The sequence below is a fragment of the Andrena cerasifolii genome, chromosome 5 (assembly GCF_050908995.1).
Source record: "Andrena cerasifolii isolate SP2316 chromosome 5, iyAndCera1_principal, whole genome shotgun sequence".
Classification (NCBI taxonomy): domain Eukaryota; kingdom Metazoa; phylum Arthropoda; class Insecta; order Hymenoptera; family Andrenidae; genus Andrena; species Andrena cerasifolii.
The window spans coordinates 876,092-900,513 of NC_135122.1; the positions used below are offsets into that span (position 1 = coordinate 876,092).

General features: G+C 40.6%; 1 protein-coding gene across 4 annotated transcripts in view; it reads left to right on the forward strand.

Annotated features, from left to right (window-relative positions):
- The window catches only part of LOC143369378 (filamin-A-like), a 446,998-nt gene that overhangs the window by 87,518 nt on the left and 335,058 nt on the right, over nt 1-24,422 (forward strand). For all 4 annotated transcript variants that reach the window (XM_076813239.1, XM_076813240.1, XM_076813241.1 and 1 more), the window contains exon 3: nt 18,994-19,334. In XM_076813239.1, coding sequence (XP_076669354.1) covers nt 18,994-19,334 — 341 coding nt within the window. The remainder of the gene's footprint in view (nt 1-18,993; nt 19,335-24,422) is intronic.

Here is a 24,422-nt window from a genome sequence, read left to right on the forward strand (position 1 = left end):
AAATCCGAGAAACCCGTAAATCTGACCCGTGCGCGGCGCGCAGTTGCACTAGTGGGACCCTGCCATTACATTAAGTATCCCATTGTTTGCTGTGCACTGTCTTTGGTTCGCTCTAGTTTCGCTTACCTCTACTTTTTGACGTCGGACGCGAATGTCACCTTTCTCTTTCGTTCGTACGTTTTTAACGCTCGATGCCCGACACCCGGCGCACTCGCGGACTGAGTCTGGCCTGCGATCGCTTCGCCGATATTCTCCCGCACGAGATACACCGGTTTTAAGTTTTCAATCGATACGCTCCGCGGTGATCCGTTTATCTCGATCATGAATACACGGCCCGAGACGTGCTCGATTACTTCGTGTGGCCCGGAGTATGGCTGTTCCAAGGCTTTCTTTACGCCTCCGATGCGGAGAAATACGTGCGTGCACAAGTCTAGATTCTTATATACAAATGCGCGCCTCCTGTGTCGGTGTTCAACCAGTACGGGTCTGACCCGCCTCATATATTCGTGCAATTCATCCAAAAACACTTGCGGATCGGGGCTGAAGTCGTCTGGAAGGACGAATTCACCGGGAATCCGAAGCGTTGTACTGAAGGCGACGCACCGAAATCGAGACGGACATGGGTGCGCAGTCCCAACATCACCGTCGAAAGCACCCCGGTCCCCTACCCGAATGGCACATAATCGCGGCTTTGAGGCTTGCCAACGCTCGATTAGTCCGTTCGCAGCTGAATGGTAGGTCGTCGTTCCAATGCGCTCGCAACCGGATCAGCTTCAACAACGCAGAGAATAGTCGCGACTCGAACTGACTTCCCTGGTCAGTTGTCAGTACCTTTGGAGATCCATAGCGCGATATCCAACTGTCCACGAACGCTCGCGTTACTGTTAGAACCTCGATATCCTTCAATGGGATCGCCTCCGGTCATCGCAAAAACGACTCCACCAGAGTCAGACAGTACCTGTACCCATTACAGTCTGGCAACGGACCAATTAAGTCCACATGCACGTGCTCAAAACGCCCGTCCGGAGCGAAAAATTTCGTGGGCATCAGCACCACGTGACGCGACACCTTCGATCGCTGGCAGTCTAGACAATCCCTACACCATCGAGCGATATCGCGGTGCATATTTGGCCACATGTATCGCTGTCAAATGACCCTATGTATGAGCAGGCTGATGAAACATGTTGAACACGCGTTCCCGCAGCACGTTCGGAATGAACGGAAGTATCGCTTCGCCCGTTATTTCACAGTATAACGTCGTGTGACTTGGGACCCACTGGCTGCGCTTCATCGTCAGCGGAAAGTCCGGCGCGTCGCGAATCTTCCTCAGCTCCTCATCGGCTTCCTGTTGTTCGGCTAGCTCGTTCAACTCAAACTCTGCTGGCAGTCGCAACGCCTCGATTCGAGACAGTGAGTCTGCTACTACATTGTCAGCGCCCGGAATGAGCTCGATTTTTGTCGAATATTGAGATATATACGATAGTTGTCGCGTCTGGCTCAGGGTGACGAGTTGAGACGAAGCAGAAATCGAAATTCAGATCGGTCACATATCGGTCCAGTATCCAGTAACCGTAACGAAAGTGGAGAGAAATTCTGACCGTAATAATGAGAGGATGTAACGGGGAACCGAAACTCCTGACCGATTACATTTCGGTCGGGAATCGGGGACCGTAATTCTGAAACGAGCGGGAACCGGTTGCCACTTAATGCATGGAGCAGTCCGCCGACTGGGCAGGGCTTCGGGTCGGTTCGGTTCGGTTCGGTTCGCTTTGATTCGGTTCGACCTAGCTGAATAGGGCGGGAAGGTATATACGGAAAACAGCTGTTTTCGTTCTGTAGAATTAATTTCATACAAGATACAAACTCGTCCGAGGTTCCAACCATATCGACAAACATAATAAAGAAAATGAACCTTATTTTTTCCATTTGGGATGACTAGAACAGTTCCCACACCAACGCCCGTGGGAAAAGAATTTTTTTAAAGAAGCTTGGCGCCACTGACTGTATGTGCGATAAAAAAGTTTAAAAAATTCTGAATATTACATCAAACACACCTTAATATGCAGGCAAAGTGCCAGATAGTATAAACTTGTAGTTTTTGTTAAATAAATTCCCGAAGATTACATTGAAAAACGAGCAGTTACACTAAAGTACCCCCTTAAGAAGATGCTCGCCTTCTCCCATTGACTTTAACCTTTAACTGCTATACTGTTTTTTCAAATGTAACTGGTATACTGGGATCGTGGCAGACCCCAAATACAAAATGACACAGAAATTTGTAAAGTCGACACTAGATCAACCTCTATAAATATTTTATTATTAGGCAATGTATAAAATAATAGGAACGTTGGAAGTTGAACTATTATTATAAAATTAATTAGAAATTCAGTTTACAAACTTAGACTTTTGTGAAACAACCATAGATTAGCATCGAGCCAGCAAAATGTGCAGCTATGCGAAGGAATCCGCAAACGATGCACAGCCATGGTTCATCGGACGGAAATCATTAGGCCCCCACCGCGACTCAAAATACCATATATAACCCAACGCCCAAAACGAGGCGCTCTCTCAACATTTATTGATAAAAATATAAATTATTTGTGAAAATTATTTAAAAAATTTGTCATTATGACTATAAAAGTAATATTTCGTTTATAAAAAAATTTAAAGTAGGTGTTTATAAAATTATCTATAAAATGTAATAAATTTAGAAAAAGACGTAAATGTATTTTTAAGAATTTTAATTTGATTTTATTTATTATTATAAATTTATTTCATTTATACTATGTATTTCGCTGTGGATTGCAAAAGATGCATGTTCCGGTTACTAACGTCATAACAAATAATTACAATAATCTACTAAATAATATAGTTATGACTTGCGATTCGCAACCGGGATAGTAACAATTTGTTTCACAAATTTTAATCGAGCGTATTTCTATTTTCTTCCTATTTCTCATGAGGTGATGATTCTGGTTGCCCGCATTTCTATCTCTGCCGACTTTGCGTCAATCTTATTGCAATCGGTCGAGACTCTTGGTTGACCGTATTGCGAACCACTCCATAAATTAACCTGACCGTATTCTTGACTATTCAAGACTTTCGGTCGACCGCAAGTCTCAGAAAAATTCTCTTTCCGTAACCGGATGAGAGAAAACTCGTTCATCAGTTTTGGTTGACCGGACCGTAAATGCCATATCGATCGTCTCACTGACAGTGACCGTGACCGTAACCGAAATTATATCGGTCTCGACTCCCAGGTCTGGCGGGGCGACGCCTTATCAGAACGTTGCCTTAACGTAAACATTAGGGGCTTGTGGTCCGCTACCACCTTAAACTCGCGACCCTCTAGGAAATGCCGAAACTATTTTATCGCTTCATAAATTGTTGTTAGTTCGCGGTCGTACTCGCTGTATTTCCTCTGACGCGTCGCAGATCACGCGCCTCCGCGCAGGATGATGGATGGCCCAACAAGGCTGCGCCCGCAAGGTCGTCTTTCACCTTAAGGTCGAGTTTCATAACCGCGGTATAAGGCGGCGGCCAAACTCCAGCCGCGCAGCATTCAGGGCCCCACTTGGGTTCGAGCACTTGAAAGGGTCTGCAGCAGGTATATACAGAACCCACAATTCCGGGCGCGGCGCCGCACATTCGAGCTCGAGTTGAGCTCGAGTTCAAGGACAAGCGAGTCTGCCAACGGAGTGGCGAGTGGCTAGAGTAGTGGGAGCGGAGCATTTAGGTGTATAATACGCAGGTTGCCGCAGGGGTCTCCACAGTTTGACGCTCCGAAAATAAGGCACATTTGAGGAATTTTTGGGGAATTTTTGAAAGAAAAGTAGTGAGTATTATAATTCCAAACTTCGTATTTTTATTAATTGAAATTTGAAAAATGTGTTCAAATTTTTGTATGCAATAATAGTAATTCGGTTCAAAGTTATAATGGTAATAGTAAGAGAGGTTTGAAACAAAGTGTGTTTCTGGCGAACATGATTTTAGCTGCCGTAATCATCTGCAACAAAAAACGCAAAATTTGTCTTAATCTATAAGAGTGTGGTTATTGTATAAACTGAAATGGATGAAAAATGTTGAAAAGCACAAAAATGGTTGTATTTCAAATGAAAACATTAATTTTTGGGACAAGCATTTGCTAGTTTTCTGTGTTGCAAAATTGGATTTTTGCAAACTGTTGTGAAAAAAAAACAGTCTGTTTGGTGAAAAACCAGTTTAAAGTTTTACGTGAGTGGCGAGTGGCCGGGTGTTACCTATGCATTTGCCGCTACTCAAATGCCTATAACTTCGGGAATTTTACGAATTTCAAAAAACCCTGTTAAACGCATATTCCTAAAAGCTTGCACATTCGAAAAATGAAATAAGAAAATCGATTTTTAGACCGGAACTTCCCCTTAACGCCGCAAAGAGCTATTGGGAATTTCCCGACCCAGGTAATCGACCCGCGCGCTCCGTTTTTATGATCGGTTTACCACTCGTACCGCAGATTACTTCAATGAGGTTTCAAAACAATGTTGATTCATCTCGTACTCGTCTCAATTTAAAAAATGTTAGTTACGACAGGGTTGACCGCGGCGCTCTATCTCTGTGCGGAGAGATTTTTTGCTATCTTCTTGTAAAAGCGACAGTAATGGCGCATCATTCCAAAAAATGACATTAACGGAAGCCGGTATAGGCCTAGCGTTGAGTAGTTAAGGGGGTAGACACGGGTAATGCAGCGCGCTGTATACCGACACAATCTGGCCCGAAACATGGGTTTGGGAAATTACGTTGTTCGTCCTTATATGAACAGATTTTGGGCTGGGTGAGGTCTCATTCGAAAGTAGAAGGTTCAGTGCAGCCTGCTTTGGTCATGATCCAACGAGATTGTGTTGATATCTAATAATATGAGTATCCAAAGTAGAGAAATAATCGACGAAATATACTCGCAGATTCCAAGTATTTGTAGGTCACTAAAGGAGTTTTGTGGCTCGATGACCAGAGTGGGCTGCATCGAACCTTCCTCTTTCGAATGAGACCACACCCAGCCCAAAATCTGCTCATATAGGGACGAACAATGTATGCCCGTGATTGCATTCTCAAATACGAGTTCCGCCATATTGGCGAATAATACAGAGAAAGTCACGTGACAAATTTAGTTCAGGTACGGAATACGAGATGGCGCCTACACAGGACGACCGCTGAAACGTAAGCTGGATACATGTGCCACAGTAAACGCGTAATGCAGTCAGTGTATGCATTTTCGTACGATTGTAGCTTAGGTTATATGCATTTTAGGCATACATTAACCAGGAACTGCTAGGAACTGTATACATTTACTAAATTAACGCCTTTACCGTTACACATACATCACTTGAAATCGATGTCGAATTTATGTTATAATTATGTGGCCACATTATTTAAAATAAAAAAGGAGAGATTGGGTCTTTTTTACTAATACCTACTGGAAATATTGATTTACTGATATCATATTTTCAGAATGTGGAAGTTCCAGCAATTATTTGCAATTATTGCTCTTATTATTATTCTTCCGACTATTGTATAAAACATATAACAAGGAAAAGTCTCCAAACCGGTCAAGAGTTGACCCCCTGATTTTTTGTACTTCTTTACGGTCCTTTACAGCGATGGGCATTATTTAAATAAAAGGATATACTTCCGAATGGCCCCAGTGGCCGATCGACATAAGGTTTGGGGGTGAGGTGGGGAGGGGGTGTGTACCCTAAATCTAAAAGTCTATAGAGCTTCGGGTATTTATTAGTTTCCTTTGTTTATTCGAAGGTCTTTCATCTTGGTCTTCGAATATCTTTTTATCTTTCATTGCAGCTAAAGCTTAGGATAAATCCTAAGGTCGTATTCAGATATATTGGCCGGTCGATTCGTTTTCGCGAACAGCGATCGAAGAGAAATCAGCCACCACCACCTGACGATTGTGGATTGGCGGTTGAAGTTACTGGGCCCCCGATAGGTATGGTGGGGTTAACGGGAACGCAGCTCGACTCCGTCTGAACGTAGCCTTGTGGCTGTTTTTTTATTCTTAGCGTAATAGTTGTGTGCGTTATGAAGCTATGCGTAGACCAACACGAGATGAAGCTATCGAGACAGAATCAATGTCCGGACCAATAAAACTCCTGAATTTTTTCCGACCTAACACACACCTATTCTGATGTATGTATTTCTACGCTAAGAACTCGGTTTGGCCTACACGTCTAGAGCTCGGCCCTATCCCCACCACTCCTGGCTCATTCTTGTTCTGTGAAGGTGTTGTGTACCAGGAGATTAAACACTCGTTCCAAAAAAACTTAAAACGATACTTTATTTAAAAGTAAAAACTCTTCCAGTACATGGAGTTTACGGAGAATATAATTTTAGCTTTGTAACTGCTAAGACGCTGTGTACTGTCTGAAGCTATGAATCCAATTGCCCTCAAGGGTCCTACAAGCAGGTAGCCCTTGCGGAAAAACCGAAAAGACACTTCGAGCCCCCCATCGACTCGCCTTGGGTTTGGGCAACGAAGGTCGAAGTCAGCCTCACGCTTTCTAATGGTTATTGAAGAAAGACAGGGTGAAGTGCTAGAGAGCGTGCTCTTTGACAAGAACCAAACGGATCTCCAACAAAGGCGAGAGCGAGATAGAACGACAGCGTGTCAGAAAACGTTGAGAAAAAGAGCACCGAGGCAGGCAAGCGGTATGGACGGTATGCTGGGAGAATACGCGTCACGAAACTCACTGGCTAATATATCTGAATACGACCTTAGAAGCTTGAATAACCGACGAAAACCTTTGTGGCCCGAGCCATGCGAGATCGCCGTTGCTCGGCGATGTGTCATCGATTATACAGAAACAAAATTTGTTTATTTTTCATCGTATCAGTATGAAAATGACAGAAATGGATTCCTGGCATTCTCCCGATTAAATTAACAGAAAATAATTTAAATCGGACTATTTTTAATGAAACGGGCTTTCAATTCTGCAAACGAATTTTCACGTAATTTCTGTTGCGTCTCGACAACACTGTAGCTTCCTGGAAGCGACCGAAAGGAATTCGCCTTTCTCGTGGCAACAGTGCGCGCTAGCGATCGACGAAAGAGGACGCTGCACGAACCGAGCGCTGCGTGATCGGCTCGACACGCCGGCAGTTAGATTGTCGTTACGACTCAAACAAGACAGACCATTCGAGACAGACTATTAATAAAGTTCATTGCTATAAGATATCGTTTTTACTACCATCTACAGCTCTATTTAACGCGGCTCAATCATTCACAATTGATCGAGAAGGACCAAGCATAGTCTCGGTACGCTCAACAATTTCCTTAATTATGGTCCGAATTATATCATTTTTGGGGTCAATTTGATCAAGAAAACATGAGGAACCGATTGACGTCGATTTCGCAAAGATCTGATTAGAAATGCAGAACTGCAAATTTGTCAACGCTTAGTGCCCAACATTGCATGGTCCCGCTGGTTTGGAGCTTCGAAACCCACGAAATTCAGCGATTCGCATGATTGCCACCGCGAAGTACAAGAGGGAGGGGACTTTCCATGGCGACGGAAAGTTAGCCTTCTATAGAACTGACATCAAGAAAGTCTTTGCTGACAAACTTTATATTCGCGTCAATTACACCCCATTAGAGTGAATTTAAGCAGTAAACAAAAGTTGCGTCGTAATCAGGAGGAAATTCCTTAGATATTCACAAAGGTTCAGAATTTTTTGAATTTCTGGGTTCGGGATGTTCACTTGTTGGTTGAGAATTCCTGGTCCCAGAGTTTCATGCATTTTCCTATTGAAATGTTGCTTCAAGTGATCGGGCATATGTTGTCAAGGTCATCATTTTGAACATTTCCCTTTAAACTTTTTGGCAGCCGGCTTTAGTTTACGAGATGTTTGCAAAAAACTTTAGTTAACACTAGAACTACCGAATTTAAAACATACTCACATCGGTTCACTACGATGCGCTACCAATACTAATACCGGCGACAAGAAGATGATTGTTATTAGTATTATTATTATTATTTATTAATAAACGGGAATACCCATAGCATACAAACTATACATAATCAGTAGGAATGACAGAGTTTGATCAGTTAAGATTCTGGAGGTAACACGTAACTGAGTATATACTATAAACTATAAACTATACACTAATTGTCTGCTCAAAAGTGAGTAACATGCCTATTTAGCAACGACAAAAACGAACTTAGGGAGCCAGTAAACGAGTCAATGTCGCTAAAGTATTGGTTCGCCGCATACATAGCTCGATCAAGCGGGTTTACCGAGTAATACTGGTACTGGGGGACCCTCGAAACAAAAAGGGGCCTAGAACGCATAAGTCTCTGCGGAGCATTGAAAGTAACCAAGGCCAGCAAATCAGAGCAATTTATATGACCATTTGTAGCCTTGTATAGGAAGATCATGTCAGCGCTACGTCTACGGTCCCCAAGAGTAGTAATATTAAAGTAAGTCAACGCAGGGCGATAGTCATGATCGTTCCTACCCATAGGATTCCCAAGGACACGTAAAGCGAATCTAAAAAATGTATGTTGCACCCTTTCAATTGATTTGATGTATTTCGCGTGCCTTGGGCTCCAAATAATCGAGGCATATTCTAGGTGAGGTCTAACAAGGGCCACATATAAAAGTTTCAATGGCTGCCTATCTCGAAAGTGGTTTGCAAATCTGAAGATAAACCCAGAGTTCTCATAGCCTTATTTGTACAGCGCGCATAATGAAGCCTAAAGTCTAAACACGGTGCAATACACACCCCAAGATCAGTAACTTCAGAGACCTCATTAAGCGTTACATTATTTAACTTGTAAGGGTATACAACACAAGACCTAGCGCGAGAGGCCCTGACCACCACACACTTCCCCGTATGAAGCCTCATCCTGTTCCCGGTACACCATTGCTCAAACCTAGATAAATCCTCCTGCATACTGACTGCGTCCTGGTCACACTGGATAGTCCTGAACACCTTAAGATCGTTAGCATACAGCAAGACACCGGTATTTGAGAATATGCCAACAATATCATTAATAAAGACATTAAAGAGCAGGGGACCAAGATGCGACCTCTGCCGCCAGGGTAACACTAATCGGGAAAGACCGACAATTCTCAATCAATATAATTTGCTCACGCTTCGAGAGATAGCTCTTAAACCAGAATAAGAGGGGCTCAGAAAAAACCCAGAAGTAAAGCTTGCGTAGTAACAAAGAATGATCGACTGTATCAAAAGCTTTTTGAAAATCCGTATAGACAGTGTCTACCTGTAAGCCGTTGTCAAGAGCCCTGGAAACAAAGCTTTGATACACCGCAAGGTTATCAAATATTGTGTTTGTAACGTCTGTATAGGCAGATTTCAATGTACTATTATGCCAAGTTTTTTGCGAATATCTCGTAAACCAAAGTCGAGCGCCAAAAAATTTAGAGGGAAATGTTGTTCAGAATGATGACCTTGACAACATATGTGAAGTTCATAGTCATCGGAGAATCCTCCCCTAAAGTAAACATTTACCTCAGGGCCCTCGCCCGAACCGCTTGGCAAGGTGACTGAACAACGTAAACCGAGTGCAAGTGAAATAGCGCACCAGCGAGAGCCCTCGGTCAATGGCGACTTGATTCATCCAGTACTGAATATGAAAATGTTCATATTTCTTATTACACCTTGATAAGACTGTTACCACCGATGGAGTGGTGAATTTATGTCCACGAAAATGAGTCGAGACGCGAAGCAATTCGGTCTATTTTTTCTTATGAATACATGATTAGGACACACACTACTTTCACTAAAAATGGACCGAATTGCTCCATGTTTTTCATCATTTTCATCGAGAAACCCTAAAAACTCCATTGGCAATACTTTCATCAACACTTATCAAAAACATGCACATTTTATCTGGCCCGTCGATTTTATTGCTCTCGGCTGTCAACGGGTGGGCTACTGGGGCCCGAAGATCCTCGCTCGCAGCGAGAAAGCTAAACACTGCAGTGGAGTGGGTAGGTCTTTCTCGATAATCCGAGCCCAACAATTTGCATGCGCAGTTTCATGTTACACGTCAAGAAGTATTCTTTTAACACGTTGACTGCCGACCACACCGATCGGTGTGATCTGTCTTCTATGTCCAACGCCGATTACACCGATCGGAGCGATCGGCAGTCAACATGATAATTACAATTAGTAATTCAGTTTGTAAGTATAATTAAATTAGGCGTCATTAAGGGGGCCGTCTCACTGGGCCTTGAAGTGTGTGCGTACGCTCACACAAGCTAGGAAAAACGTGTACGTATATGCAATGTAGTAAACAAACCGTTTCAACCAACTTTCTTCCTGGAATCGGCACGAAGGAAGTTTTTGCGGATATAGTTGCCTTCAGTAGACATTCGTGCAGGGTGGTGTGGTGCGTTTCAACGCTAATAAGCATTGTACGTTGAAATAATAATGAATTTATGAATCGTGTACTGAAACAGACTCGAGAAATGACAGAATGAGACTTCAAGGATTCTCCGTCCCGGCGCTGATAGTATATTCGTGCCATGTACCATCAGAGCCGGTGGAAGTCCAAACTAGCCGTTAAATGTAGGAAAGATATATTTGCCAATACGTATTGAAAGTCGTATCGCGTTGTTGCCGCATTTCCCCTTTTACTATTTTGTCGTCAGAGAAGCTTGAATGAATCACGGTGAATAAACAAATAAACTCAAATAAAAGATACTTTATGTTTATCCGTTATTAGAATCTTCGAATAGCACGATTTATCTTTATTCCAAACACTACGGATGAATAAATTTATTTGAAGTGAATTTTTTCGACGGCGAAAGATAATTTTTTTTTATATGAAGAACGTTCAGTCGAACCGTCGAATAAGGTTTTCATCTTTTACCGTAGTTTATTCGAATTTTATTCGAAGGCTTCGAACATCTTTCGGCAGCGTGTTTATCCGAATCGGCGCGATCTCTCTTCGAGCCGAGGATTTGGGCTGCTCGGCTTGAAAGGCATACAGTGTTGTTTGTAGTGGATTATGGATTAATAAAATGTAAAACGTAACTTTTCAGTAACATACTGCTGATATTTTCCAAATTAAAATTAGTTGAAACACGGTATAAATCGGGTTATTTCTAGAACTGCACTAGATAATTAAATATAAATGAAACATTTATAATCTAATAATGCTAAAAAATATATTTAAAAAAATTATGTTAAACGATTTTATTAAAAATGCACTAAAAGCTTAATTAAAATGCACTAAAGACTAAAAAATAATTTTTTTCTTGTACCACAATTTTTTTCCAATTAGAATGTAACGAATTATTTCTCGATATAAATTGTGTATTTACTACGGGAATCGCAATGCGACTAGCATCCCGAACGCAGCGGCTTTTTGTCGTTTTCCGTGTATTGAACGCGAGTGGGTGATTTCAAGTCGTTTGGATTTGTGGTTATGGGTTATATTTATTGATGAAGGGTAATTTTTTCACCCCTTAGGGATCAATTTTTTTTTAAAATGTTGTATTGTCATCCAAACTACACGCACCTGCAAAGCTTCAAGATAATTGGATAGTTCGAAGTTGGTTAAATTTGAGTTGCCAGATTTGAACCATGCATACATCAAACAAACAGAGGATCACAGCTGAATAAAATTGTTTAAAAATAATCCCATTTATACCGTGTTTAAATTCATTTTCATCTGGAAATTCTCAGCAGTATGTTACTGAAACGTTCATGCCGATACGATAGAAAATGTGAAAGTTTTACATTCTATTAAAACAAACAAAATAAGCAAACATTGAACAATCATATCATTATATTTTTCAGAAATAAATATAAATATTGCACAGAATGAGAGAAGATAATAGGAATTGCGAAGTTTAGAAGGGATATTGATACGCAATTTGGTATTGTTTCATCCAGAGATGGGCATTATAAATTATTGAAATAAACTATCAAATTAAGGAGACTTTATCTTTATTTGACGTCGAATAAAAATAACCCAGATTTAGTTTTATTTGAAACGCCACGGATGAATCAGTTTATTCGACAAGAATTCATCCGTCGGCCACAAATAATTTGTTTAATCGAAGGCCTTCGTTTTAGAGGTCCCCCGAAGCTCGAGCCGAGCGACATTGTATCGCTCACCCGTCTAACCTGTCGCCTGGAGTTGCTTGGCGATGTATCACCGATTATGAAGAAACAGAATTTCTTTAGTTTTCATCTTATCAATATGAAAGTGAATCTGCAGATTAAATTGACAGAAAATAATTTAAATCGGACTACTTTGAACGAAACGGGCTTTCAACTATGCAAATAAATTTTATGTGTAATATCGTTAATAATGATAGTTCAAATTGTGTCAGGTTTGGTATCTTTCCATCTTTCCTTCTTACACTCCCGGACCTCTCTTTCATTATTGCTACGTTCAGCGAGGCTCTGACGCTAGACGCAGCTCTCGTGCTGTATTCCTTCAAGACTTTTTGATAAACAGATAGTACTCTATGGCAACAGCGCGGCAGAGACAGAGTGAACAGAACATGTGGTAACTATGCGTAAAAAATGTGTCTACCCAGAGTACCGGGAGGTATCATCTCTGTACAAGTGCGTTTTATCGATCGCAGTAGTTTCATTAGGGTCCGTTTGTTTACTGGGGACGCTTCGATCGATTTCGACCATAACAAAAATGAGACGGCCCTCTTAAAATCATGCACAGTTCATTAATTTTAACTAATTTACCAATTCATTTATTTTTTAATTCATTAATACAGTGATCTGGTGAAGAACATCATCACAAATTCTGTTTCTGTATAATCGACGACAACATCGCAGTAGCACCGGCGAGTGCATTAGCGCATATGAAAAGCTATCGAATAAGCAATTGCAATCTAAAGTCACTATTGCACCAACACAATTTTGTTTATAATGTTTGTTCATTAACTGCTTTCTGTATAGGACGTTTAATTATCTTATAATAAGTATATAACTTTCACCATGGGCGTAGCTAGGATTTCATTCGGAGGGGGGAGGGGGGGGGCAATATATAGTGAAACCATTTTTGATATTACAATTTATATACGTAGGTAGGAAGCAATGTAACCGGAGTCGTGTAATGCGAAATTACTTTATAATTTAATTTATTTTTACATTGTAATATAGTAATTGAATATTGGAGGAACGATTAATTTCTTTTTCCTGTGTTCGCTCCGCCTATGACTTTCAGGTTCTGTTTCAGTGTTCTGTTAATAAAAAAATGCCTAACCTAACCTAACAAACTTCATTTTCTGGGGACATCCCCTCATCTATTTTATATTTTTATTTATAATTCCTTACTGCCAACGTAGCATATTGTAGCATAAGCACATTTCAAGTAATTGAAATGTAGGGGAGACCGGAGCAAAGTGTAACAAAAAAATTTTCACTTTTTTTTCTCGAAAGTGTTTCCTCAATCAGGAAATAATTTGCATGACTTACTACTGTAGGGCCGCGAAGTCCAATACTAACGCGGACGCGCGCGTAAAGGTCAAAGCCGACCGAATAATGCGTAGCGTGACATTATTTTACCAGCGACCGAAATCACGTCGATTAACAATCGACGCTCGATTGTTGCCACTTTTCTGAAAAGTAGCCGGGCGATACACCGCTTGCCGCAGAGACCGTTGCGAGTCGCAAGCGCGAACATCAGCAATTATACTTTTTCACCATTCTTCACTTACCTCATTTAATATATATATATAAAATATTTTTATATATATATATATACACACCTTGCTATTAAGCCAGTGATTATTATTTCTCCTACACTACTTACGTATGTGGTGAACTCATTGAGTGTAACTACGTGACAAAATTTTGGACACTTAGACATCTAACTTCATCTTAAACAAATCTGAACCTTTGCTACAACGTGCCCCAGTCCGGGGTAAAACGTAATACCATCTGGGGTAAATTGTAATACACCTGTTTCACTTATTTAAATACAAATATGAACACAAAAATACATTTCTAAAAAATATAAATCAAAACACTGATCATTATTAAACATTTCATATACCTGAGTTAAATAATCATTGCTTATTCATCTGATTCGATCAAAATCATATTCTTCGTTTTTATTTACTTTTGCCTTTGTGAAGGTTGAGTTTCCTAGCCGCGTCCGGCGGCGGCGGCGGCCAGCAGCCGCGGCCGGCGGCCAAATCCTAAGCACCGCTCTTATGGAGAAGCATGCAACCGTTTTCCTAGCTGCGTTTTCGAGCGGCTGCGGCCGCGCGTCTGCTGCACCAGCAACCTAGGCTACTTAAGACGCAACACAATGCGATGAGTGTCTGTTTTCCGGCATGATGGCGGAATCTACTACTCGCGCGGCTAGCCACGGCGGCAAATCGCTTGACTGCTGCCAAGGGAGTCATACCCGCGGCCGCGCTGCGATCGAACGCGAGAGTGGGACAGAATCACCAAAAATAAGGAAACATGGCAGAATTCAAAAGTTATGGGATCATGTTTTTTTTATATATTTCTTGTAAACTAATGAGTTTCTAAAAAAGGGAAAAATATCGTGGCGGCTACTTCTGATCTGTGTGTAGACACGTGTCAAAGTTTGTATGTTTTTTCTTGTGCAAGATTTTGAATCGAGTCTTTTAAATTTTGATGATATAAATTTTTTGGGAACCGAAATGAGTAGTATCGTTTTCGGTAAGCAATAGCAAATAATTAGTTACATACAGTTCTTTTCCATAAGAAACCCATTGAAGAAATATCAGCAATTATCGGTTTTTTTGTTGCCCTCCGGGAACTTCATACATTTAACTTCACAACTGCGAAAACAAAATTTGGCAATAATGGAGTAATTACCTGTATTCTATGTCGCACAGCGAGGCTGAATTCCAAGCAATAGGGGAAAATTCAACAACATCACATTTTTCGCACTGAAACTGCGGAATATAATTAAGGAAGTTCATAAAAAAAGTATTAATATACAGCTCGTACGGAGGATTGACGTTATTTAAAAAAAGTAATGTGAATAATTCCAATAAAACTAGAACAATTTGATAAATATATCTACATACTATGCAAAGTGCAGAAATATTTGCAAACCTGTATCCATGTTATCCTATATACCAAATACTGTTCACAAAGTGTTAATACATTCCTACGAAATTATACAATATTTGGGCAACTTTCCAATCGGCTAATTGGGTGAAGGGACCCAAGATGGCAGAAATAAAGGTTTTAAAAAGTAAAGAAAAGATTGTACGCTCGGAATATTCTCATTGCAATACAAACGAAGATGTTTTAAACTTTTTATCGATTTTTTCGCATGCAGTACTAGTGTTTTATAAAGTAGCTTCATAAAATTCGACATTTTGAGTGAAAAAAGTGGCATGTTGAATTTTTTCTCTATTCTTGGGATTGACACCCACTGTGCGTTGGGACAAAAGCGGGAATTCATTCGTTGTTTTCGTCCGATAATTTCGTATTTTCCCAAGAGCGTTTCGACAACATCTGTTTGCCAGCATTTCTAAAGGGGAGTCAAGAAGGTAGTGCCGTCTTTAATAATTTTAGGCATTCTTCAGTCTCGCAATGAGTTAATCCGTATATTACTCTGTCGGTGGGTAGTACGTACGATGGGTTCGGACCCGGACGTAGGTACTGTTATTAACCGCCGCGCCGTCTCGTGGGACAATATGGTCATAAACCGTGACTCTGGTCGGACGCTTGGTCGATCAGCCTGATTAACTTTTTGTATTAATAATTTGTTTTAATAATTTGTGGGATTGCGTTTTGATTTTATAAAAGCTTCGAGCCTTCTTGGTGTAGAATTTATTTAGTTGGATGTCATAGCAGGTTGTATTTTACTCTAATACTACATACAGGGCGATTCTCCAGCGGCGTCTGTCCTTTGACACATCTCTTTAGATGCCGCATGGTACCCCGTGACGAGGTCAAACCCTCGCAGTGCCTCACCGAATGTTATGAGTTTCGACCCTTGAAAGGGTTCGAATATCATTAAAAAGTCAGAAATATCCAGGATTTCCGCCTTTCCCATCAGATCTTTGCAAAAACGACGTCAATGGATTCCTTATATTTCGCCGATGAAACTGACACCACGAACGACGTAATTCGGACCACATGAAGGAAATTCCATGAAAGATAAATTTATATTGTTTCAAGTTGTCTTCGTTAATAATAGTCCGATTTACAGGAAATTTCATATGATTTTCATCAGAAAAACATAAGGAATCCATTGGTGTCACTTCCATATCGAAACGATAAAGAAAAAAAAAAATTTTATTTCTGAAGCAGGTATAAATCCTCGGCCGTAGACCCTTTCAAGTGCGCTCGAACCAAAGTGGGACTCTGGACGCTGCGCGGCCGAAGTTTGGCCGCCGCCAAGGGCTACCAGCCGCGGTTGCCGGCCGCCGCCGCTGGCCGCGGCCGCTGGGCGCGGCTAGGAAACTCAATCTTAACGAGTTATAACGGTGGGACGTTGCGGCCGCGAGATGGCTGCGCGCCGAGCGGCGCTCTCGCTCGCGAAGTTCGCGTGGCGCTGCATATAAGCTAGCGCGGAGGGCCTGCCAGGCAGAGTCTACCACGAGCGTTACAGGCGAACGGTCAGAACTCTCCCAGTGATCTCTTGTGTACTACAAGCTGTATCATTGTGTCTTTTTGGATTCCTCTACCTCCACGGCCCCTAGAGGAACGCGAGTTCGCCGACCTATAGACGCAAGTCGAGATCCTACAGTCTCCATATCTCCCGCGGGTTTTACGCACTGGGCGATCGGGCTCAAGACTTCCCGGTCAGGGCCATTGGTGGAGACCACAGCCGGGCACCAGAACGACCACACCCCACCTTCCTTCATCACCCGCCGACTCGTAACGATCTTCGCGCCGCGCCGCGTCCTCTTGTAAGCCAGCATAGACCTGGTCGGGCTCCGTTGTACACGCGACGTAATAAATACCCCTTCAGCCAATTTACCCGTCTTGTTCACTCAGCCACTCTACCCACCGTCCGGTTAGTAGCCGTTACGGAATACGGTTACATCTTCATACTTTTTTCTAGTTTTTCGATTCTCGATTGTTCTGTTTTTCGTCTAGAGCATCTTTTTCCGGTGTGTCAGTAAGTAACATGTTTGCTTTATCTCCATTTAGAGCGGAGTAAGTAGAAACATGTTACAATTTACCCTGTGCTTGATTTTTTGCGTTTTATCGCAGCAAACGAAAAACAAAACATCAAATTACTAAAATGCGTACACATTACAATTAACCATTGTGTACTGATTCGTTTGCGACCAAGAAACAAATATTCAAACGGTTTCTAATGACGGTTAATTGAAATAAACGTGCTAAGACAAAATTCAATTACGTGCTCTACATACTATAATTCTGGGCTATAACCACAAAATGAATACATAACGCTCGTTTGCGTCACGAAAACCGACGGTGCTAATATTGTCAAGCAGCTCTCGCATGCTGTGGGTTACCAGATTTGTCGTTCAAAAGATTTCACTTATGTTACAATTTACCCCATGTTACAACCTAACCCGGTCCTCCCTACAATGAATTTTCTTCGTTTGCACTACCAGCAGACTTTCCGTTTAAATTTTTACAATTACAACGCAACAGCTGAGGATTTATTTCCACATTCAGAATAAAATATGGAAATAGCAAACACCTCCCTCTCGCGTTCACCAGGCAGCCGCGTATCTATGGGTGTTACCATTTCTGTGCAGAAAAAACCCTGCTGTAATACCGACTTGCCAAATCGGTTAGGTCACGTGACGTGTCTACCTCCTTAAAAGGTTAAAAATATTCACACACAAAAATTTTGAAAAAAATTCAAACACCGCTACAATCAAAGACACGTCCCATTAGTTACCCCTTACCTCCGACCTACACACGCACTGCATTAAGGATAAAGTGAAAACCAGAACAATACATTCTGAGGTCTACAGAACTAACACATAATTGAATAAAAATTTAATTTCTCAATTTTTGAAAGTAATGGTACAGAAACATCTAGCTTATTTTTTATGAACCCCACGAATTTTAAAAGAGTATTAAATACAGTATCAAATAAACAGTTTGCAAAAGCTTTTCACAACAATTATGGTTAAAAAATTAATAAAAGATAAATTAAGTAATCGTAAATTATGTTAAATCATTAAGAGGGAATAATGTTTCCGCATTTTTGGGCGCAAATTTTATTCCAATATTTTTTACAGTTCAAAAGTTATACGAAAAAGGGCCCAAATTTTTCAACGCGGGCCGGGAAATTCCGAATAGCTCTTTGCGACGTTAATTTGAAAGACATCATCCTAAAATTTTCGAAGCCGGGCATCACTGCTGTGCAGCGGCCGCTGGCAGCTCTCCGAACGCCGGGTCGGTGCATGGTTGTAGTGGAATGCGTCCGTGAGGCACTGTTGCCATTTTATCTGTTCGCCTGAGCGCGGGATGCAAGATAAAATGCTGACCCTGTATGACAGTACGGCGTACTGAACCGCCTCGCAACCCTGAGTGTACGCGTATACGACTTTGGACAGCGCCTTCTACATAAACTGGCAGCACCATCCACAAAGATTGGCGATTGATATTGGCGCGTAATACAAAGTGTATTTCATATTGCAACAGGGCTAATCTGCGTGCCCTTAACGAGGCAGTATGTACTGTACCAATCGTGCGGAGTTAGTTTTTCTTATATTTTGATCCAGAAAGACCAACCCTTCCAAATAAATTTGTTTAAGGATGATAAGACACTTTTGGAACATGATGGTTATAAACAAATTTTGCAAGTATTAGATCGAGGTTGCGTTCTCATAAATTCCAAAAATATTATCAAATTCTGTGATGTTCTGTTTATTAGGAAACTAATTTTTCTGTGTAGAAATGTAATGCATAGAATCCTTAATAATGAATGCGCATATTTTTTTATTATAATTACTTACATTTTCGTACTATAATGTTCTGTCTGTTTTTATTTGCTCTATGACTTAAACAATGTTTTACAGATTCTTCGGACATCGTAGATTGTAAATTGAAATTGATCCTTGGTCTAATATGGACTTTGATACTTCATTATTCCATTTCGATGCCCACGTGGGAGGGGGAGGACGACGAGAAATATGCAACACCGAAACAACGATTGATGCATTGGATCCAATCCAAACTACCGGATCTACAGCTTACCAACTTCACTTCTCATTGGAATGATGGGCGTGCAGTTGGCGCACTTGTAGATGCTGTTGCACCAGGTCTTTGTCCTGATTGGCAAGATTGGAATCCAAACGATGCACTACAAAATGCTTCTGAAGCAATGGGATTGGCTGACGACTGGCTTAATATACCACAGGTTCGTGTACTTTACCAGTATCGACTTCAAATATTAAGTAAACCTATTTTTAAGCGTTAGATACGTTTAACTTATAACAATGGCAAATAGTACCGTATTAGCTAAATTCTACATACAGTAGAGCATCAATTATCCAAACTAGTTGGGACCGAGGTGGTTCGGAAATTCGAATTATTCGTATAATCGAACAGTTCGGAGAATGAAGCATGCGTGTACTTTACACAGTTTATAACTATAGGAATTACATCTAAAATTACTTATTAAATACGAGAGTACTACTGCGTAAATTTATATTACGCAAAAGTCAATCAATCAATCGGTACCACTACACTGATTCGAAGAAGTGTTGGGGATAGCGATGATGCAGCACTGGTTCGGATAACCGATAGTTCGGTTAATCGAGGTTCGGATAATTGACGCTCTACTGTAATTATTTCAGTAATCGAGTTTTAAGAATGTACAAATTTCTATTCTATAATTAATAAGATTAACTGAAGTCACGATCAGACTCTTAGAGTAGATGCACATTGAACGCAGGGTGACGCAAAGCAGCATTTTCTCCTTTTTGTAAAGCGGCAGTTTCTACTTTATTTGTCTCGCAGTTTTAAACCTCAAAAAGCCAATAGAGTAACCGGGCTAATTTGTATCTGTTACTATAAATCAGTGTACTTCAACCGGTGGTCCGCGAACCAGTGTCATGCCGGTCAGCGAAATTTTTCGCCCCCATCATGTAACCACTACATTAAATAAAAAAATTTAATTGAATTCTAATTTTATAACATTAGATTTAATAAATAAAGTACTATCTACATTGGCTTTTATTTCTGTCTTAGCCGTCAACCGGTCCGCGAAATATTTCTCCTTTTTTCGCTGGTTTGCAGGTGTAAAAAGGTTGAAGAACGCTGTGATAAATACTGAACACATACCGTATACCGTATACCTGCGTTCAATACACTCCTATGCTTATTCTTCATAAAGTGTTCTCATCTAAAAGTAATACTATCTTCGGAGAAGTCACATTATATGTATTATATCTAATGAAAAAAAGTTATAGCGACGGATTTATCAATTTTAACTCAACAGAGCTTGCGCTCATTTTCAGGACATCAATTTATGCACTGGGTCTGTCACATCCATTTGAAGTACTTAAAAAAAAAAAAAATTTACTGTAGACAGAGCATTTTTTTCAGTAAAAAATTGAATTGTTATATGTTGTTACTATCAATATTCTTAATATAATTAACACTATCAAATTCTATGTAGTGTTTTGAATGAAAAAGATATGGCCTTACAATATTAGGATATCAAAATAATACATAATAATCTTTAATAGCATCATGTATGATGAGATCTTTGTTTCAAAATTATGTCACTATAGTCACTATTGATGAGCTTTTATATATATTTAAAAGTAATATTACAGATAGTTGAGGATTTACTATAGAGACTATCACAACTACGTCCTGTAGGATAATGCCCGTTATCTTCTGCGCATTCGCGTGTCGCGTCACGGTCGCCTATTACGCAAGCGCGTACTTCTTATACATCTACCCACACACACACACACACGCACACGCACGCTGAACCCTAATATTAATATTTTCTGTAATGTTAACAACTATCACTAGAACTCTTCAAGCATTCCTTACACAGAACTTAAATATGCTCCAAATGCAAGAAGTTGAAACACTTACTCCGAAAATATTGTGTTTTTCTGTCGTTTCTATGGTCTTATTGGCATCTTCCACGTTGCCCTCTTATGAGCCTTTCTTTTACAACGATATTTCCGGATAATGATGATGCCGCGAAACTCGAAAACATCCACACTGGTATGATTCGCTCGATACAGCAACATTATCAGAATCAATATAACATATACGAGGTGTGTAAATTAAGTAATGAGACTGATTTTTTTCAATTTTTTTATTCGAATAGAATTACAATTCAATATTGTCTCCCTCAAAATAACTTCCTTGAGAAGCCACACAGCGTTGGAGACGGTTCTTCCAATCCATATAGCAGTGTTGGAACTCGGATACTGGAATAACTTTCAGCTGGTCGGTTACAGCAGTTTGAATGTTTTCGAGTGTCTCAAAATTACGTCCCTTGAAGTGATTTTTCAATCTCGGAAAGAGGAGAAAGTCACAAGGACTCAAGTCAGGCGAATAAGGAAGCTGAAGTGTCACAGGAATATTTTTACTGGCCAAAAACTCGTTTATTGAAATTGCTGTGTGATAAGGCACATTGTCGTGATGCGACACCCAGTTGTTCTTGATGTTTGGTCTCACACACATGACCCTTTTTCGAAGTTTTTCATGAACCTCTCGGTAAAAGTGTTGATTGGCCGTTTGGGCTTGAGGCATAAACTCTTTGTGGACGATTCCCTGGTTATCGAAAAAGCAAATCAGCATGCGTTTGATCTTCGACTTGCTCTTTCTTACTTTTTTAGGCCTTGGAGAGATTGAAGTGTGCTATTTCATGCTCTGGCGCTTGGTTTCTTCGTACTCAAACACCCAAGACTCGTCACCAGTAATGACACGTTCCAGAAAATGCGGATAATTTTCAATCGATTTCAGAAAGTCAACGCACCTTTTCCTCCTGATGTCCTTTTGGTCCTGCGAAAGGTTTTTCGGAACCAGTTTTGCGCAGATTTTTCTCATCCCCAATTCATTGATCAAAATCTGATGAACGGTAGTGTGAGCCAAATTCAATTTTTCCCCGATCATTCTGACTGTCAACCGACGATCTGAACGCAAAAGATCCCGTATTCTGTCGACATTTTCACTGGTTCTTGAAGACGAAGGCCTTCCGCTGCGTGGTCCATCTTCAATTGGCTCTCTTCCTTTTGAAAATGCCTTAAACAACTGAAAAAACTGGGTCCTTGACATAACACTGTCTCCGTAGGTCCGCTGAAGTTTTGCAAAAGTTTCCGTTGCACTGTGCCCAAGTCTGAAGCAAAAAAGTGAAAAAACTGTAACACGAAAAAAATCGCTACGGACAACCAAATGACTCTAGCGAGTCCAAACTCGGATTGAGAGCGTATCGCATGTCACATGTTTACCTGCCGCCCCTCCAAGTCCCGCATCCCAAGTGTTGCCAGATCGAATGCTCCGTTGCCAGTCTCATTACTTAATTTACACACCTTGTACACTTCTTATACTCAAAATCACTCGTTCCCATATAATATTACCTAAGCATTGACGTAAAAGACACATCTTTAATAAATGCTTGCAGCGGGTCCTTAAGGCGCGGTTGAAACACAACGGCTTTTTCTTTTACCGGCAATTAAACTGACGAGGAAATGTTGTCGAGGCGATGTCTTTCTTTTTGATTGGACTTATATGACAAAGGGGGTTTTCTACTTTGGACGGCTCAAAAAGTCAAACCGAAGGTTTTTTGGTGAAAACTTGAAATTAGCTGACAATGAGTTACAGAGGTTTGAATGAACAATACTACGGATTATCTGAGCGGATCACGTAAACTTTAAACGCGTTTTTCTAAGAACAATATTTTCGTAAACTTCTGTCGAAATTTAGAAAAATGTACTGACGCGATCGTCTTGAAAAACTTGGAACATATGGTTAAAAAACATATATTTTTCGTCTCAATTACTAATCACCTCCGATGATGTTTTCTATGTGTTTCGAGCGTTGAAAGGGTAAAAAGTTGTCAAAATTCTCATTACTTTGATTTGAACAGCCGCCATTTTAAAAATTATTGTTCAAATTCAATATCCGTTATTCAGACGAAAACTACACTTACGTAAGTTCAGGTACCCGAATTCTGATTTTTTTAAACTGTGCAGATTTGTAGAGGACCTCAATAGAAATATCAGGAAATTTTTTGTTTATGCCCATTTTCGAGTTTTCAGGGTGAAAACATCCTCTAAAGGTTAATGATTTCTGTTCCTATTTTTCAGTATATCTTAGAAACGATATATAGAAAATATGTTGTAAACAAAATTAATGGTTTTTTGTGCTGTATAAAACTATGTAATCAAAGTGTTTTAAAATTTGTGGTGGGGAACATTTTCCTGTTTAAATTGCAAATTTTATACAATTTCATTACATAATTTTATAGGTTATAAAAAGCCGTTATGTTTTCACTGTAATAATTTGTCTATATCTACTGTAGTTTTCAAGTTATACAGGAAAGAAGGAAATCACACATTAACTTTTAAAGGGTGTTTTCACCCTGAAGAACCGAAAATAGGTACAAACGAAAAATTGCCTCATACTTCCATCGAGGTCCTATACAATCCTGCGGAGTTTAAAAAAAGTCGGAATGTTCACATAACCGAGCTTCTCTTGTGACTCAATTTTGCGCGGTTCCGTGTCATCTTTCCAGTTTCTGAGTACAACCATTTGCAAAATGTCAAAAAAAAAAAAAAAAACAGGATGCAAAATACAGTCTGATTCTCTGGCAAGAGTCATCAAAGGCGATACCGCCAGCAATCACGCACCTCGCTGAGTCTCATGGTCTTCGATACTCGAATCAGCGGGGTCATACAATGTTGCGCACTAAGCAGCGACAAATCTCGAATTCTGCATTTCTAATCAGATTTTTGCAAAAGTGACGCCAATCGATTCCTTATGTTTTTCCGATGATATTAGCCCTAAGAACGATATAATTCGGACCATAATTAAGGAAATTAGAGGAAAAAATTATTTGCGTAATGTAAAATTACCTTCGTTAAAAATAGTCCGATTTAAATAACATTTGGTATGATTTTCATCGGAAAAACGTAAAGACTCCGTTGGTGTCACTGCCATATTGATTCGATGAAGAAAATAAAGAATTTTATTTTTTGCATAAGCTGTGAATCATCGCGTGATCGACCGGCGAAACCCGGCGAAGATGAAACGGCACCGCGCGGTCGAACGAGAAATACGTATACATACAGTAATCGCCCGTTATGAGTCCGTCAAACGGGGCTGGCGGCGGACTCATAGTGACTTGCGGACATGGTTCTGCGCGGCCAGTGGCGCGAGTGAGAGAACCGGACAACGAGCGACTTTCAACTCGAGCTTGGGCTCGACCCGCGTGCGGGCCCCTCCAGCTGAAAGACGGAGCGAGACAAAGTATCAT